This window comes from Equus caballus, chromosome 1 (genome assembly GCF_041296265.1).
Source record: "Equus caballus isolate H_3958 breed thoroughbred chromosome 1, TB-T2T, whole genome shotgun sequence".
Taxonomy (NCBI): Eukaryota; Metazoa; Chordata; class Mammalia; order Perissodactyla; family Equidae; genus Equus; species Equus caballus.
In genome coordinates this window covers 87,406,897-87,425,437 of record NC_091684.1, presented here as the reverse complement: position 1 = coordinate 87,425,437, position 18,541 = coordinate 87,406,897, and the positions used below count along the sequence as shown (strand labels likewise).

Sequence of the window (18,541 nt, the reverse complement as noted above, 5' to 3'; positions counted from 1 at the left end):
GGGCGGGGCTGAGTTTACAAGCTTTTCATTTTTGTGCAGAGACTGAACACCTTGGCTGCAGAGCAAGTTGCCAGAGCTGAATTAGAGAATTCCCCTTCAAGTGAAGTATTACAGTCAGAACGCTCCCGATGCTCGTTCTGGAGACGAAGCTCAAACGACTGCAAAAGGGTATTTTTCAGATAAGAAGGGTGGAAGAGGAGCCAGCAGGTTTGCTTCTAATCCTATTTCTATTTTCGATTACTTATATGACTTTGAGCAAGTTTCTGTCTCTGCATTTCAATCTTCCCCTTTGTAACAGTCTGTTGTCTTCTTGCCCTAAAAAGATTAGAATCAACTAAAATGCCTCAAGTGGGAAGAAACCCAATCAGACAACTTAGCAAATTTGTAGAATATTAGACATCGTCACCCGACTTTTTTGAGATTTAGGTAACAACTTAATGGCTTGATCTTGAAAAAAAAGAAAAACAGTAATGTAGTTTTCACTTGAGATGAGAATTTATAACTGAATGACTGCACGAAGACAGCCACCTTTAAAAGAGGAAGGAAGAACTGACGTTGGAGCCTGTCACCCGCTAACACTGTTGATCGCCTGTTACAACATTAGAAGCATTTCTCCAAGGTGGTTATTCATACTTTGCAGACAGACTGAGGTGTGTTGCACAAGTGAGCTATGCACGGAGGAGAATGTTTCAGCAGCAGCGAAAAAAAAAGCATACATTAAGTAAACCTGAAGATAATCTGGATATTTTCCAGGAAAAAAGATGCAGAGTCTGAAAAGAGTTTCTCTTTAACGTTGCAACAGCCTGATGATGATGCCTGCAAAGTAGCTTCTCATGGAGAATTGCCCCAGGTAGCAGAGGTGGTAGGGGGAACGGCAGGGCTGGGGCTGAGGCAGGCCGAGAGAAATTCCACCTCTTCCCAGCAGCCAAAGAAGCCACAGACCACAGATCCGTTTAGCTGATCTGACCTATGCCAGCACCCCTATGTGAAGCACCCGAGATGATAAAGTGCCTCCTGAACCACGTGGCCAGACCAGGGTGGGAAATCTCTGAGCAAGACAGTGGCCAGGGAGGCTGGCTCCAGCTATTTCCGTTTTTTTTTTTGAGGAGGAGGATTAGCCCTGAGCTAACATCTGCTGCCAATCCTCCTCTTTTTTGCTAAGGGAGACTGGCCCTGAACTAACATCCATGCCCATCTTCTTTATCTGTGGCATGCTGCTACAGCATGGCTTGATAAGCAATGTGTAGGTTCGCACCCGGGATCCCAATCAGCCAACCCTGGGACGCCCAAGTGGAGCATGCAAACTTAACCACTACACCACTGGGCCAGCCCCTATTTCTCCTTTTAACCAGAAGTCAACTAGTTGTTGTGAAGAGGCACCTGAGAAGGGAGAAGTCTAACCAAGAGAAGGCTATAAAAAGCAAGAAAAGTTACACATGGTCCGGTTCACATACCGTCTCTGTAAGCAAACAGGGAAGGACGTGAAGACCAGTATCCAAATCTGAGAAGCAGATAAAAGGAAACTCTTGTCCAAGGAAAGGCTCTCCTGGGGGTGGGGAGAGATTCAAAACCAGAGAAGGTTGAGGTTGGCGTCCTACGTGACGGCACAGTTAGTCTCACAGGTCACTAACTAGTTCCCACTTTGCCAGGGAGGGTGAGGGGCCAACAGCCAGTCTCAGAACTGTCCTCTGCTCCCACACAGGGAAGACCCCCGCCCCCTGGAAATTTCCCACCGAGCTTCTCCACTCACTGCCCTGTGGAGGGAGCAAGGCTGCTCAGAGATTCTTCCTGCTCCGAAGCCGGCGGCGGACATAGGAAGGCGATGTGGAGAAAGGCAGAGAGCAAATAAATTTATGGTATACTTAGAAAATTTACCACAACACAACACTGTTAATGAACTACAGAGCAGTAGAAATGGAAGGGGTTTTGCAGACCGTGTTCCAATGGTCTTTTAGGCGTGAAGGTCCCTCTGAAAAGAAAAATGCAGCCTCTCTTATCGCAGTACTTTTAATATTTACTGACTCAGAAGATATAAAGTGATCTAAAGAATTCAGTAGTACACTTCAATCTGTTTTGATTTTATTGATCCCAAAGGCATCTATGCACATTTGCAAATTAGCAGTATACAAACCCATGACATTCTGTACTGTCTGCACAGGGTTCCCAGTGTGGCCCTGAATTCAGAGAGCTCTTGCAGTAATTCTGAGTACCGCCTTGAGGAAGCTGAGGCCAGGAGAGGGGAGGTAACTTCACCTTCTTTAACCGGCCAGTTAGTGGTTGAGAATCTGGTTCACCATACTGCCAGGGGACGCCCAGGTACCAGCCAGGGGCCCCTCCTTTCACCTCCCTCTGGGGGACCCTGAGGGCCCTCCCTTTCTTTGAACAGGTGAGCCCAGACGAGGGTGGGGGAACCGCTCTCTCTGTGTAGAGAATACGCTGACACTTTCTTTCCACACTTCCTTGTACCTAAGCCCTCTCCAGCCAGCCAGAGGCATCCACGTTGCCTCAAGGGGAACTCGGATGATTAAAGCAGGAATAGAAAGACAAAGAGGTATTTTGCTTTTTTACTTTCAAAATAGCTTCTGAAAGCCCTCGTCAGGGATGAGTTTTGGAGGCCAAAGCTTTTGATTCATCTGAGGCAGTTTCTCAGAAAGGGAGGACTCCAAAGGCACCCAGAAAAAGAACAGAGAAAGGCCAGCATTGACCTGTCCCTGGGACACCTGTGTTGGGGGGAACAGCAAGCAGGACAGGATAGCCCAGGGCCTGGGGGCCCCACGTGTAAGGAGAGAAGTTAGCACTGAGAAACAGGCCTGTGCCCTCTTTGTCTCCATCACACTGGGAGCCCACGCCTGCAGCAGCCTGTGGCCATTCAGGACCATGTCACCCACGCTGGGGCCATGTTCTCCGAGGGTCTCCTGCCAGCAGACCTGCATATCACTGTGGGTCTCCGCGGGACGCCTGCCTGTGCCCTCGGACATTGGTGAGCCTCACCCAGACTACCCCAGACGACACCCTCAAAGGCCCAGGGACCTCCTGCATGAGAGGTGGTGGCATGTGGATGCCCCAGCATCTTCCCTCTGTACTTAAGAGGGGCACATCTGACCTGGAATCTGGTACCCTATTTCCCTGTAAGGGCATTTGTGGCAATATGATGCAATGGAAAAGTGTGGAAACCCAGAGTTTCCATCCTGGCTCTGCTGTGCGCCTTGGCCAGATTATAATTCGTTGAGACTTTGCTTCTCATTCAAGAATGTGGATAAAAATTCCTGCCTCCTAGCATTTCTGAAAAGATCAAGTGGACAGGGTGCGTGAACGCTTTTGGTAAACTACAAAATGCTAATCAAATGTTAGCTATTGCTTCTCTGAAAATCTAAGCACAGCCTGTAAAACACTTGGAATATAAATTAGGCAGACGTAGCTGGAGTAGTGGTTTCACGTAATGCCTATTGTGTTTAATATTTAAAAAAAACTTAAAACACTGCCTCAAAATTCTTTTGACCACTTCTTTCAGGCAAAGGCTGGGGGGTGGGGAATGCTTTATATTAAAGAGCTAAATAATTAGAATGAATGAAAGAATTATGAGGTAGAAGCAACATTTGAAGATAGGAGCATTTTAAATGCACAAGGATGCTGTGCTGAAGCAGAGTCTCTTCTTAATTACTGAGCCAGGGAGGTTCTTTAAAACCATCTGACAATGGAGAAAGGCAGAGGTTTGTCTCAGCAAACAGCTCAGTCCGCACCTGGTGCCTGGCAGAGCTGGGTGATCGGGGGCTGGGCAGCCTACCTCTGCCCCGGGGTGGCATGGACTTGAGCAGATCTCCAGAAAGGAGCCACCCCCTCCACTTGGCCGAGAAGGGCCTCCAGGCTCCGGGCTCCTGCCTGGCCACCTTGCCGGATTCCTCTTCTGATGCTCCCTGTCTCCCAGACAAGCTCCAGCAGCCTGAACTGCTGCTTTTTCATCCCCATGAGGCTGGCGAGACGCGGGAGTGGGCAAGCGCAGGATTTGGAGCCAACGGCTGAACTTGGAATCCTGGATCTGCTTCTTACTCACGAAGCAACTCTGGGAGGGTAACTTCACCTCCTGCTTTCTTCAGAGGAAGAGGAACAGTTGTACTCGTTTCTTTAGCTGCTGCAACAACTTAGCACAAAGTTATGGTTTAAAACAACACATATTTATTATTTTATAGTTCTAGGGTTCAGAAGTCCACGGGGTCAGCAGGGCTGCTGGGGGATGTCCTGGGGGAGGAAGTTTCCTTGCTTTTCCAGCTCCTAGTGGCCATCTGCATTCCTTGCTCACCGCAACTCCTCCATCTTCAAAGCCAGCAGCTGAGCCTCTTCCAACCTCTCCGACACTCCTGTCCTCCTCTAATGAGGACACTGCGATTACACCGGGCCCACCAAATAAGCCGGGGTAATTGCCCCATCTCAACATTCTTAACTTAACCACACCTGCAAAATCTCTTTTGTTCTGCAAGGAAACGTATTCCCAGGTTCCAGGTGTTAGAGTGTGGCCATTATTTTTCCTAGCACAGTAACTGTGAAGGAATAAAGACTTAAGGCAATGTAAGACACTCGGAGCCTGGCATGTAGTAACCACTCAATAAATGTTAGCTTCTATTATTATTATTTTTTAAATTTTGCTCAAGTAGCAACTCAGCCTGGAAAGCCTTCACCACTCATGGGCTCTGTCCCAACCCTTTCATCTGGCCAAACCCTGAGAGCTCCTTCTGGAACATTCCCCGACCCAGGCTGGGTCTGGGTCCTGCTGTGTTCAGGTGAGACCTGTTCTTAATTCTGTTATCATCCTCTGTCTCCCTCGCTGGATTGTACATCCTTCAAGAGCTGGGAGCTCCTCCACTTATCTCTGCTGTGGGCAGCAGCATTCACACGTCTCCTCAGTGACTAACAGTCCTTCCTGACGCCACAGCAAACAAGGCTGGATGCAGGCTCACACACCTGCCGGTGCCCAGAACCACCAAGCTGCCACCTGCAGGGGGCGGGGGAGGCGGGAAGTCTGTATTTGGGGGCCATGGTGCTCTGTGCAGAGGCAGCTCTTCAGGGTGAGTAGCCGGGTTCCCCATCAAGGAGGCTCTCTCGTGAAGAGCAGGGGAAAACAGATCCATGTGTTCGGCCTTACAGGAGACCCGGCTCCCGCAGGGGTGTCAGCCACATGGCATTGTTGGGAGTCACCGTCTCACAGCTCCAGGAGGGGCGTGAAGGGCAGGCAGAGAAAACGGGGCCGGGGACGCTTAAGTCATTTGGAGGTTATCCGACACAAGAAAGAAGGACTCATTCTGCAGAAATCATCAGGGGTTGTAAAACTCGCAACGCAGACTCCCAGGCCCGAGCCCCGCCCTGCTGAGCCCGACCGGCCGCGGCGAGGCAGGATGCAGTAGTTGTGACAACTGTGCAGTGATTCCGCCGCGCAGCAGGCTCGGGGCCACGGCCGGATCGGCCCGGAATTTTACAGCCAGACTGTGCTACAAATATGCTTCCCAAACAGGCATGTAAAACGGGAGGCACAGCTACTGCAGCCCAAAACTAGACAATCTAACTGCTACCCCGTCAGGCCACACGTCAAGACGCTGGGAAACCGCTCCTGCTGAGCTGCGTCCAGCACCCAGAGCGGATGGAAGGCGCCCTCTGCTCCAGATCGTCCAGACCCCGGGGTCTTCGATCCAGCCTCTCAGGCGCACCCTCCGGAGGGCTCTGGGGCGGGCCCAACTCCTCTGGCTCAGGGCTCCCGCCTCTCTCGGCTCCTCCTGGCACCTGGTGCATCAGGAGCCGCGCGGCCATCCGCCCAGTCTCTAGATTGCTGCGGCCTCCACGGAACAGTCAGGCTGTGGTGGAGCGGACGAGACCTACATCCTGTACCTTATTTTGCTAACACTTCCTTCCTCTGCCTTGAGCTACACTACCAAACGCTTCTTTACAGAAATGCAGCTTCCACAGTGTATGCTGGGGCGCGGTGGGAGGAGACGGACGGATGAAACCCGGTGCTGTCATGGAAAGCAGCTGAGCATAAATAATCTGTCAGCCCATCACGTTTGCACTGGCTCCACACTTCTCAGACAAGTCGTTTGCATAGTCACCCGAATGTTGGATCAATCGAGGAAGTCCTACGAACAGCCTATTGAAAAGCTGTAACCCCCTTTCTCTGGCATTCCCTATCTCCCTTCCGTGTTTTATTTTTCTCCCAAGCACTGATTACATTTTAAGATGCTTATTTATTAATTTATTTATTTAAATTACTTTTGATTTTCTCACGTTTTTTTCCACAGAATATGTGATTTTTTTTAATAAATAAAATTTATTATATTTGGTGTGTTCACCACCAAAAGTATAGTTGCCATCTGTTACCGTACACATGTGCCCCTTTACCCCTTTCGCCCTCCCCCAACCCCCTTCCCCTCTGGTAACCACTTATCTGTTCTCCTTATCTATGTGGTTGTTTGTTGTTGTTTTTATCTTCCACCTAAAAGTGAAATCATACAGTATCTGTCCTTCTCTGACCGTCTGACTTATTTTGCTTAGTGTAATACCGTCAAAGTCCATCCATGTTGTCACAAATGACAAGATTTCATCTTTTTTACGGCAGAGTAGTATTCCATTGTATATATATATATGTATATATATATATATACCACATCTTCTTTATCCATTCATCCATCAATGGACACTTAGGATGTCTCCAAGTCTTGGCTATTGTAAATAATGCTGCAATGAACACAGGGGTGCATATATCTTTTTAAATTAGTATTTTCGTGTTCTTTGGATAAATACCCAGAAGCAGAATAGCTGCATCATATAGTAGTTCTATTTTTAATTTTTGGAGGAATCTCCATCTGTTTTCCATAGTGGCTGCACCAATTTACATTCCCACCAGCAGCGTATAAGTGTTCCTTTCCTCCGCATCCTCGCCAACATTTGTTATATCTTGTCTTTTTAATAATTCTGACTTACTATTATAAGTCTGATCCCTCTACTAAAATGTAAATTCCCTGAGGGCAGGGATTTTTTGTGTTCCCCTCCACCGCCTGCTTTTGTTCACTGCTATGTCCCTAGCACTTAGAAAGCACAGTGAGGAAAACCAGCAAACGGTGTGAGGAAGAAGAGAAAACCCCACCTGGGCGTGTTTCACAGCTAACAGCAGAGGTCCAGGAGAAGGCAAGGCAGGAAGAACCAGAGGCAGGACGAGCTCAGGGGCCTTCTGTGAGTTGCCCTGGTTACGGTGAAGCAAGGCCAGGGCCCAGCCGTCCACCAGGGTGTGGTGGTGGGTCGAGGGTGACCAGGAGGTTTGAGAGAAACATAAACCAAAAACTCATCCTTAGGTAGAGACAAGCCCTCAGCAAAGGCTCATAAACTGTCATCTCCGACGTCAACACACAGTGTGAGGTGGTGCGAGCAGCATCAGAGCAAATCCAGAAGCATCAGGGGGACAAAGGACTCATAAACAAGAAGCAGGGCTGCCACTGCTGGAGCACAGAGAGAATGAGTCACCCAGGGAAGTCACTGCGGCTTCCCAGAGATGGGCGGGCCGAGCAGCTGCAGGGCCTGCTGGGCAGGCGGTCCCTTTTAAGGGACTTCGACACATGAAAACTCACCTAATTTACAGAATAATTTTTGTTTTGCCCAAACTTCCTATCTGTTCTTTGAAGCCTCCCTACCTTGTTTACCATGACCTGGAGCGCCCCCCCCCCCCCCCCGCCCCCGCTGCAGGGCTTCACCCGGGGACCAGCGACTCCTCAGTCTCTGTCTCCAGCCCGACTTCCGCCCCTCCTGGATGGCACCTCCTCACCAGCACGTCATACCCTCGCTCCACTTCCCCAACTTGCTCCTCCTCTTCCATTCACTCAACCACGTCACATTATCCTCTCCATCCGGGCCCACACTGGAAACCCTGGGCTCCCTGGACACCAGCCTCCTTTCCCCTCCATTTCTGGTCAGAGCAATGTCGACGGATGTGAAGGCCTGAGCATTCCAGGGTGGACTGCAGTGGAGCCTTACCAGCTCTCCCTGCCCTCCCTCTCCTGCCTCGGCCCTCTGACTTGCCCCACACAGCAGGCACAGCCAGAGGGCCAAGGCTAGCACCTCCTAAATCCTGCTTCTGCTGAACAGTTGGCCTGGATCCCCATTCGTCACAGAATAGACTCTTCCATATGTCACCCAAGAGTCTTCATAACCTGACTCCGATCTGCCTTTTCTGCTCTCCCCCCTGTGCTTTCACAACTCTGGGCCTTTGCACATGCTGGTCCCTCTGCTTGGGAAGCCCTTTCTTACTTGTGTGGACTGTAAAATCTTACTCAGCTTTCCAGGGAGAGCTTAAGACATGACCTCCATTGTCAGGCCCCCATCCCACTGCTCTGAGGAAGAACTAATGTGCCCATTATCATCACTCCCACAGCACTTGAAGCAGGTCTGTCACGGCACTAATCGAGCAGTGGGTACACTGTTTTCACACACATCTTCCCCTCCAGGTTATGAGTTCTGTCAACGGCATGACTATGTCTTATTTATCTTTATATCGTCAGAGCCTAAAATATCTGGTGCACAGACTGCAGGTATTTGTCACATGTTCAGTAAATGAATGTCTTAGAAACTGAGGGTTTACATACAGTCTCTTAGGAACGCATCAATGCTTTCGGCAAAATACATCATTGAAACAGTCCTTCCACGGCATCCAGCGCTGACGATGAACTTGGTTGGCAGCAGTAATGCATGGGAAAACTGGAGAAAGGCTGACACCCCAGGAAGACTGGTCACGGTGAGGATCGGCAGAACTCTGTGACAACAAATCCCATGACAAAGACAATTTCTATTTCATAAAAATGTGCCTGAGTCCAGGCAAATGATTGACTTATTTCAGACACTATTTACTATAACATATTCCAGCACAAGGAGAGGGTTTGGAGAGAAACTGTGGAGTTCAGAGGAATCTGACCCATTAGAGAGCAGATGAACTCAGGGGTGTCGGGCTGCTTCCCCGTGCTGGACACATGATGCTTCTGTCCAACCTCTTCTAACAGCTCTGAGAACACAGAGATGCGACAGAGCGGTGGCCGTGGGCACATTCACTGCAGTGTAGACAGAGCAAGCATGGAAAGGTCCATCGGGAAGAAGCCAAAAAGAGTCAGTTCTACAAGATCAGCCAGGTGGAGAAGAGTGCTGATACACCAAACTCCAAGTGGAAGGGTGATGAGGGAAAGCCACTCAGAGACAGGGACAGGGGTGGGGGGTGGGGCAGACCCAGAAGGGGTCCACCCAGGTACCCAGAGGGCTAGATAAGCAGAAGACTCCGGTGACCTTGTCCCTGTTGGATAAAATTCAGCTAAAGAAGGGAGTGCAGGATGCTGACAAAGGCCAATTTACGTACCTATACCTCACCTTGTTCCAGAAACAATCTGGTGGCTGACGTCACTGTCAGTTTGCTTTGTTATTTCCCTTGAGGCTCGACACTTTGGGATTCTCCACTCAGATTCCACCATCATCCCTTCTTGGCCACACTCCAAACCCACCACTGCCGTTAAGAGTTCAGAAGCCTGACTGTGTCTTTACGTCCCCATAACACGTGCTTCCTCCTGATAACCATCAGACCTGCACTTGCACACCTAAGTAACCTGTCTCCTTAGCCAGGAGGCGGCCCTCCCCTGTCCACGTGGCCCCACAGGCGACAGGGGAGAAATAAGCATCCACAGACTGGTGGAGCCCTTGGGCTGTAAGTGAAGTTAACTGGGCCAGAGAAAACAGAATTTTCCCAAGATTGACAAACAGAAACTAACCAAATGGGGATTACTCATGCTGGTTTAGCATGCCACAGGCTATGGGTCCAGACTCTGCCAAGGAAAGGTCCTGCTGGAAATCTGAAGAGGATCAGAATATACCACCCCATAACATGCCACTTTGGCATAAGGACTATTTTGAGCTGAAGGCAATTAAGCAACAGCAGACAAGGGAGGAACTCTCTGGCCTCCCCCTTTCTACCTAGAAGCAGGACATATATGTCCCTTTGTGAAGGTGCTCTGCCTCCCATCTCCCACACCAGGAGGAGGAAAACAACCATCATCACTGGAGAGAGAAAGCCAGCACCAAGAACACACAAACAAACCTTACTAAAATGACCCTTATCTTCCATTAGTTTCCCCATACAGTCACCTTCCCATAATTTACCGCCCCTAGAAGCTCAAACCTCTTTTGCTTTGTCTTGTCACTTTCCCATTACGTATCTCCCTTTGTTAAAATAGTGCATAACCTCTTAAACCTAACAGCTTCTTTGGGTTTTCTCTTCTTTTCTGTGAAGCTCCTGTGTGCATGTGTAATAAACCTTTTCTTCTGTTAATCTGGCTCTTTTCTCCTGTTAATCTCTCCTGTTGTTAGTTTAATTCACAGGCCTCAGACACTAAACCTAAGAGGGTAGAGGAGAAGTTTTTTCCCTCCTCCACAGCTTCCATCAAGGATATGCACAGCAGGTAAACCAGAGCAACAGGACAGGACAGATGTCTCCCCAAATCAGGCTGGAAAAACACTCCAGGCAGGACACCAGTTTGTGGGTATGCCTGGGGCCTCATATAGATAAGGAAAGATGGGAAGGTGGAAGCCACTCTGATAGTGGGTCCCACAGATAAAAAGCGGTCCTCTAGCAGCAGACTCAGTCTGTGAGGGTCCTGGGCTGCCAGAATGTCCCAATAGCATGTACTGAGAGAGAAAACACAGCTCTTTCCATGGTGTATCAGTGTTTTGATTCTGGGCATATAAAAGTGGGCTCTTGCCTAAAACCATAAAACTCCTAGAAGACGACACAGGCGACAAGCTCCTTGACATCAGTCTTGATGGTAATTTTTTGGCTCTGACTCCAAAAGCAAAAATAAACAAGTGGCACTATAGCAAACTACAAAGCTTCCACACAGAAAAGGAAACCATCAACAAAATGAAAAGGTAACCTGCCGAATGGAAGAAAATACTTGTATATCATATATCTGATGAGTGGTTAATATCCAAAATATATAAAGAACTCAAACAACTCAATAGCTAAAAAATGATCAGATTAAAAAATGAGTAGAAGATCTGAACAGACATTTTTCCAAAGGAGATATAAAGATGACCAACAGGTGCATGATAAAGTGATCAACGTCACTCATCATCAGGGAGATGGAAATCAAACCCACAAGGAGCTATCACCTCACACCTGCTAGAATGGCTACTATCAAAAGACAAGAGATAACGCATGTTGGCGAGGATGTGGCGAAAGGGAGCCTTGTGCACTGTTGGTGGGAATGTAAACTGGTGCAGCCAGTATGGAAAACAGTATGGAGGTTCCTAAAAAATTAAAAATAGAACTACTGTATGATCCAGCTATCTCACTTCTGAGTATCTATCTGAAGAAAATGAAAACACTGTCTGGAAACAACACTTGCACCCCCATGTTCACTGCAGCATTATGTCAATAGCCAAGACACGGAAGCAACCTAAGTGTCCATCGATGGATGAAAGGATAAAGAAAATGTGGTGTATATACAGTGGACTATTATTCAGCCATAAAAAAGAAGGAAATCTCGTCATTTGCAACAACATGGATGGACCTTGAGGGCATTATGCTAAGTGAAATAAGTCAGACAGAGAGAGACAAATACCATATGATCTCACTTATATGTGGAATCCAAAAAACACAAATTCCTAGATACAGAGAACAGATGGGAGGCAGAGGGTGGAGGGTGAGCAAAATGGGTGAAGGTGGTTAAAAGGTACAAACTTCTGGGGCCAGCCCAGTGGTGTAGTGGTTAAGTTTGCGTGCTCTGCTTTGGTGGCCCAAGGTTCGGGGTTCAGATCCTAGGTGCTGACCTGCACACTGTTCATCAAACCATGCTGTGGCAGCGTCCCACATGCAGAATAGAGGAAGATGGGCACAGATGTTAGCTCAGGGACAATCTTCCTCAAGCAAGAAGAGGAAGACTGGAAACACATGTTAGCTGAGTGCCAATTTTCCTCACCAAAAAACAGGTACAAACTTCCAGTTATAAAATAAACAAGTACTTGGGATGTAATGTACAGTATAGTGACTATAGTTAATAATACTGTATTGCACATTTGAAAGTTGCTAAGAGAATAGATCTTAAAATTTCTCATCACAAGAAAAAAATTGTTATAACTATGGTGAATGATGTTAACTAGACTTACTGTGGTGATCATTTCACAATATATACAAATATTGAACCAGTACGTTGTACACCCAATAAAAAAAAAAAGTGGGCTCTGTTGCTTGAGCTGGGAGGCAGACCTTGCTGTATGGGGAGTGTGCAGTGGGCAGTCAGAAAATCAGGCTGCCCCAGCCCTTACTGCTGCCAAACTGCTGTGCCCTATGCCTCCAAAAGCCTGACCCCCAAGAAGACAGAGTCCTGGCACCACCCCCCACCATCCGCCATCCCTGTCTCTGCCTCTCCAGCTGTGTCTAGAACCTGGGCCACAGAGCTTGCTGGCCGTCAGGGAGAATAACCCGCTCACAACACACTGCCTTCAGCAGTCTCCGGACGCTGCTCTGCTTTCTACCCCCTCTCAATGTTCCCTTGCTCTCTAATTCCATTTCTCCTACTTGGACCTTCATACTTGCACAGTTTGGGTAAAAATCTCTTCATTTCATATATTTGTGTGATGAAACACAGGAAGAAGTAAATACAGTTGAATTCGGCTGGCGACTATGGGAGCACATTTATTTTTCAGCTTAACACCTTTTGCTGTAGTTGTAGAGGTGTTCTAAGAAGAATTTTTAAAACAATTACAAATGTTTCCCTACATCCTATTGTTATCGCCCTGCCCCTGTTACTTTGGTGGTGACCGTGGGGAGGGGATGGAAGAGAAGGCCCCACAGCTGTCAACGAGAACTGAGCGCCAGGAGGAAGCGCAGGGACCAAGGAGAAAAGCACAGTTAGTGCCAGTTAGCGATCCAGGGCTGTTGCTCCGGGCTGTGCAAGTGTTCCTTGGCGGGGGCGGGGCGGGGAGGGGGGGACGACTTGGGCCCCAGAGGGATGCTTAAAGCATTTCTTCTCTCTCTTCTTTTTTCTTCCTCAGTCTCACAGCACATGTCCCACTAGAGAGTGCCAACCCAGTCACCCAGAGAAAATGGTTTGAGAAATCTAGGAAGAAATCCTCTCCTTTGGGAAAGGAGCACATGCACACTCCCTGGTCCGGGTTGGGGGGGGGGGTGTCTCCATACACTTGACCATTTCTTCTCTTCCACACGTCTCCATCGCTCTCACTTCCGATTTGTATATGCTTTTCCTTGGTTAGCTAAAAAAGTCACTACCACCCACCAAACACTCCTGGACAGAAAGGACACTAGCAGTCACCATTGCTTTTTGCTAAGGAGAAGCCTGGCAGGTATGGTGTGAGGGTTAAAGGAGATCATCCACAGAATGCATCCAGCCCAAGCCAAGCGTTCTCCCCAACCCCCCTCCAAGATGCCAGCTAACCTGGGCTCCCTCCCATCTGGTCCTCTCAAGCTGGGCCTTGGTGACCTGCTCAAAGATAGCCAGGAACCTTAGGGCTTGAGGGAGGAAAAGCTTCTCCACAGCCACACAGACGTCCTCACTTCTCCTTGGACACCCAGGGCCAATTCCACAAGCACCATATCTTCAACACACCCCAACTCCCCCATCTGCACAAGATCTGCCATTTTGTCTGCCGAGTACCATAGGAAAACTGACTGCACCCCAGCTGCCGTTTGACCTAACAAAAGCTCCATGACAATTAAAGTGATCTGAACGCTCCAGCTAGCTTCCTGAACTGATCCCTCTTTAAGCACCCATTGTTTTCTCTGCCCTCACTTTTCCTTTCCGCAGTACTTCTTGTCTCTACTTCCTTCCCTTAATGGAAATTTTATTGGCATTTGTTTTCACTTCTGATCATTTACTTAAGATATTTGGTTTATTCTTCATATGCTTTTAACCAGCTAGTTAAAAATTTTCAGTAGGATTATGCTAATTTCTATAACTGATCTCCATGTTTTCTTTTCTGATATTCATTTAGCTTCTCTGATTTTCAGTTAAAATACCCTTGCTGGCTACTGTTGAAAGGATATTTTTGTAGTATTTCTTGCGCATTAAGTTAAATTTCAGTTTCTGGTTTAAGAAAACTGAATAAATAATCTCTACCTGAATAATAATTCTCTTTATGCCTGAGGACATCTGGAGTGAATAAAAACACCAAATAAAAAAAGGAAAACCTGCAAGAGTAGATAATAGTATATGCTCATAAAGGTATTCTGAGAGCAAACCAGGTAACATCTTAAAAACATTGTTTCAAAATGCCATGAAGAAAAAGGGTAATCTACTGACATCATTGCATTATTAGACATTCTCCCCTCTTCAAGTAGAACAGCAATGAGACGAGGTAAGAAAAATGTGAGACCCGGCTATAAATAAATGGCAAGGATCTGTGTTGGAGACTTCAGCCTTTTCTCAGCCATCTGGCTGCCTTCCTCAGTAAGCAGTAGTTGTGTGGTATGCATGTGTGTGTATGTGTATGTGCGTGTGTGTGGCATTATACACCATCACTCCTAAAGCACCACCCCGTCCTCCTGAGACGGCCACCAGGCACTTGCTTCCCCAGGGACCAGGGGGATGACAGCGCCCGAGTCCCACCTGATGTTCCACCATGTCGAAGAATGTACTGAGATTTGGGGACGTTGGGGACTGTCATTTTGGCTTTAAAAACTGTAAAACGAATACAGGAAAAGCTTTTTCCTGGTTTCTCTACCATCAATTTGCATGAGAAACATTAAAGGAAATTGCCTAGGCAATCATGGGACTACTGGGAATGACCCTTTTGCTGTGCTGTTTCTCAGCTGGCCAGACATCTTCCACAGGCTTCCTTTGGGCAGCTTTATTTTAAGGAGGCTGAGGATTGGAGCCATGTGTGGGTGGAGGAGCAAACAGGAAGCCCATTGTCCTAAATAGTCATTTCAGCCTAATAACCCCATGGTGAGGCTACTCATTAATTAGCAAAGCATCACAATAAACCTTGCCTTTACATTAACACCTGCTATTTATTATATGCTATATCCATCTCTTATCATGACTGATAATTGAGCCAACCCCACACCTCAAAAATAATTCATAGTTTACATGTATAGTGTCTTGCTTCTCAGGACTGAAAAAGGCTTTCCATTTATCACCTCGGGTGTTCCCACAGTAGCCTCCTGCAGGGAACAGGGCCAGATCAGATGGCAGCGTGCCTCTCTTCCCCCGCAGCATGCAAAAATCACGAAAAGGATTTCCCCAAAGAATCAAGAAGCCAGCCACAGAGCCCAGGTTCCCTCGCTGCCGCTTTGAGGCATCTGCCACTGAATTTTCCTGTCCCACTGTGAGAAGGACGCATCACAGTGAGGACTCAGGAGCAGATGATAGGGATGACACGTTTTAACGGGGAACACCAGTGCTGCCCAGGAGGCCTTTTGCTCTCACCCAAACGGCCGGCCCTGTGCCAGCCTTTTACAGTCCTGGGAGACAACAGAAAGAGAAGAGAACCGACAGCGGTGGAGAGCTGGGAAGACGGTGGGAGATCTGGTGTCCACGATCCACTTTCTCACTTGATCAAACTTTAACATTTTTGGATTTCCTAACACCCTAGCCCAAGCCACACAAAAATAAGTAAATCCTCCCATATTAAGAAGTCTTCTCCAGCCACACCTCTGCCCCCCTACCTCACCCTCCAGTTATTATTTGTAGGGCAACTAAAAAATTAAACCAAAGCTCCCCCAACGCCGTTGGGTGCGCACGCCGCGAGTGCAGCCCATTTCAGCACCAGCCTCGGGGACAGACGCCATAAGGGGCGGGGTGCGGGGGGACAAGCCCTCGCCTTGTCGTGGACTATCGCCACCGGACTGCTCTCGAGGCAGGCGTCCCGGGGGGTTGGGGAATCAAGAGGGCTTCTTCAGGCACTCGCCAAAAACATGTCCCCAAATAAAATGACCACCTGTCCACTCCATCCCTTCCATTACGGTCCTCTTCAACGGGGGACGTCGCTGCCGAGAGAACAGCGAACGCTCCGTGACCTACATATGGGAAAGGGGTCCCCAGGAGCCTCTCCCGCCTCAAGCTGCAGAGATCGGGCTACCCCGACCCCCGAGACCCCCCAAGCGTTCCGAGTCTGTCCAAACCTGCGCTGGGTTCCCCAGGGCTCGGCGGAAGGTCCTGGGTTCGAGGAGCCCCGCACCTGCCAGCGCCGGGCGCCGACGCCCACCTGTGCGGGCGCCCGGGGTGATCACAGTCCCCGCTTCGCGCGCCTGCACTGACAGCTGCAGGACGACACGGGCACCAGAATCGTCTCTCCAGTTCCAGAGACTTTCCCGCCCGAGTCCCGCCTTTGTTTCCGGCTCGCCCCAAGCTCGCTGGAGCAAGGGCCGTGCCAATTCCTTCCCCGGCGGGCGCCCACTTACCGGCGCGGGGACGCGGGCCGAGGGAGCCGCTCAGGCGCGGGCTTTGTCTCCGGCGCGGCGCACGCGGGGGGCGGCCAGACCGAGCGGCATCGCTCCTCATCCGGGCGCGGGGCTGGCGGGCGGGGGGGCTCCGGCTCAGCGCCCCAGCTCCCGCGCGCCTCGCCGCTGATGGGTTCGCGGTGCAAACGCGCGCCTCGCGCCCCGCGCCGCCCCGGGGTCTCCGGGCCGCGTCACCAGCCCCGCCCCGCCCCGCGCCTCCCCGCCCGGGCAGAGGACAGACGACGCGAGGCCGAGGGGGCGCAGGTGGCCGAGCCGGTGCCCAGTTTGAGAGCGGAGTCAGCGGACGCCAAGTACTCTGCCCGCTCAGCCCCCCGTGCCGGGCTGCAGGAGGACGTCCATGCCCTGAGGGCGCCGAGCGCGCGCCCCCCGGCCCCGCTTCCTCCCGCCCACGTTGGTCGCGCCCACTCCGCACCAGGGTCTAGTCTGGCGCCCGGGAGGGGCCGGGAAATCCCGCCCGCCGCCGCCGACGTCACTGGTGCGTCACCGGGGCTCCCGCGCCAGAGCTCCGCGCCCGCCCTGCGCCCCCTGCCCCCGCCCCCGCGCCCAGCTCCGCGCGCTCCCCGCTCGGCCCCGCGACCCCGCCCGGTGACGCGTCCCCGCCCAGCCCAGCGCCCCTCCAGAAGCGCGCGTCGCCCGGGGGCTGGGGGAGGGGAGGTCGGGGAGTGGAGGGGGTCCCGGACCGCGGTCCCCTCTGGAGTCAGGAGCAGGAGCCTCCGGAGTCCTCCTCCTTGCCTGGGGGTTGGCTCCAGGGACAAGCCAGGCTGGGCGCGGCCGGTTCCCTTCCATCTCCAAGAATAAAAGGATTCCCCCCAAGGAGGGCCGTGAGGGGCGAAATGCTTAATACCTGTGAAAATTCCCGGGGCATTGTCTCCGCTTACCCGGCGGAGGTTAACGCTGACGTTGCTAAGTAACGGGAAATGAAGGGACTGCCGAGCACGCCCAACGCTCGGGACTGAGACCGGGCGGCCAGCTGCCTCGGTCCGGGCAGCGACCAGGAAGGCGGGAACAAATTCCCAGTGTTCGTGGAGAGCAGAAACCGTTCCTCGGGGAAATCCTCGGCGACTCATTGTTTTTGAACTGTGAGCGTTTTGCGATAGAGATATTTCAAACCTCTTAATTATTACAGCCCTCTTCCTTTAGGGAAAAACAGCTTAAGCGCCTTCCATTTTCCAACTCCTGGTAAAAGAATACAAAAGCTTTGGAATAGAGAAGCCACAAAAACATTTCAAGCAGGCTTAGAAAGATTGGTAGGAAAAGGAGGCCTATATTAATTCCCTTATAAAAACAACATAAAATCATGGCTGACAATTAGGAAATACATTCGCCGTCCTCACCCACCATCAGCAGCCATACCTTGCCGTAAATGACATAAGGATGACTTGTTTCTTAGATGTCTGATCCCCATTGACTTGACATTTGCCTCAGACATATGCGCGCCGTCCCAACTCCGAGTGTTTGATAGGAAGCAAATACAGAGTTCAGAAGGGCCCACCTGGGGCCAGCTAACATCTCACGTAGATTTTTTCACAGCTTAGAAGTGCCCATTGAAGGCACAGAATTAAACTATGGTAAAATGACTAAGGCAGCAAATATCCACAGCACTGACCTTTTTTGAAAAAAGAGAAGATGTGTGGGTACTGCATTTAAAATTCGATAAATCCAAAATTGGGCTCATTATTTCCACCTCAAAATCGATTTCTCCTGTATTTCCTGACTCGATGACCCCCCACCCCCACCCCCCCCCCCCCCCCGCCAATTGGATGGCTAGGGCAGAATCCTTAGCTTTCTGTTATCCCAACTGCCATCTCAATCAATTCCAATTAATCTATTGTAAGGGAAACCAATGTCTACATTTCCAGGTACCTCATTTCCTTATTTTACCTAATTTATTACACTATCCCTTAAGGTAAGATTATGTCTATTTTAAAGCGAAGAAAGAGGGCAAGTCTAAGCCAGTGGTTCCTGAGTGGATCCCAAGACCAGCACCATCAGCAGCCCCTGAAACTAGAAATGCACGTTCTCAGGTCCCACCTCAGCCCTGAATCGGAAACTCTG

At 49.9% G+C, this 18,541-nt stretch overlaps 1 protein-coding gene across 8 annotated transcripts in view; it reads right to left on the bottom strand.

Moving 5' to 3' along the window:
- Positions 1-18,236, bottom strand: part of GNG4 (G protein subunit gamma 4) — a 70,597-nt gene extending 52,361 nt beyond the window's left edge. For 2 of the 8 annotated variants that reach the window (XM_070228946.1, XM_023647103.2), the window contains exon 1: positions 16,427-16,658. Coding sequence is in view for 1 of the 8 variants with exons in the window: in XM_070228915.1 (XP_070085016.1) it covers positions 17,331-17,553 (223 nt within the window). In the remaining 7 variants the exon portion in view is untranslated. Of the gene's footprint in view, positions 1-16,147; positions 16,659-17,330; positions 17,667-17,839 lie in introns of those variants that run through there. The other 6 variants (XR_011423713.1, XM_070228915.1, XM_070228923.1 and 3 more) reach the window with 6 other exon arrangements.
- Between the last annotated feature and the right edge of the window lie 305 nt (positions 18,237-18,541).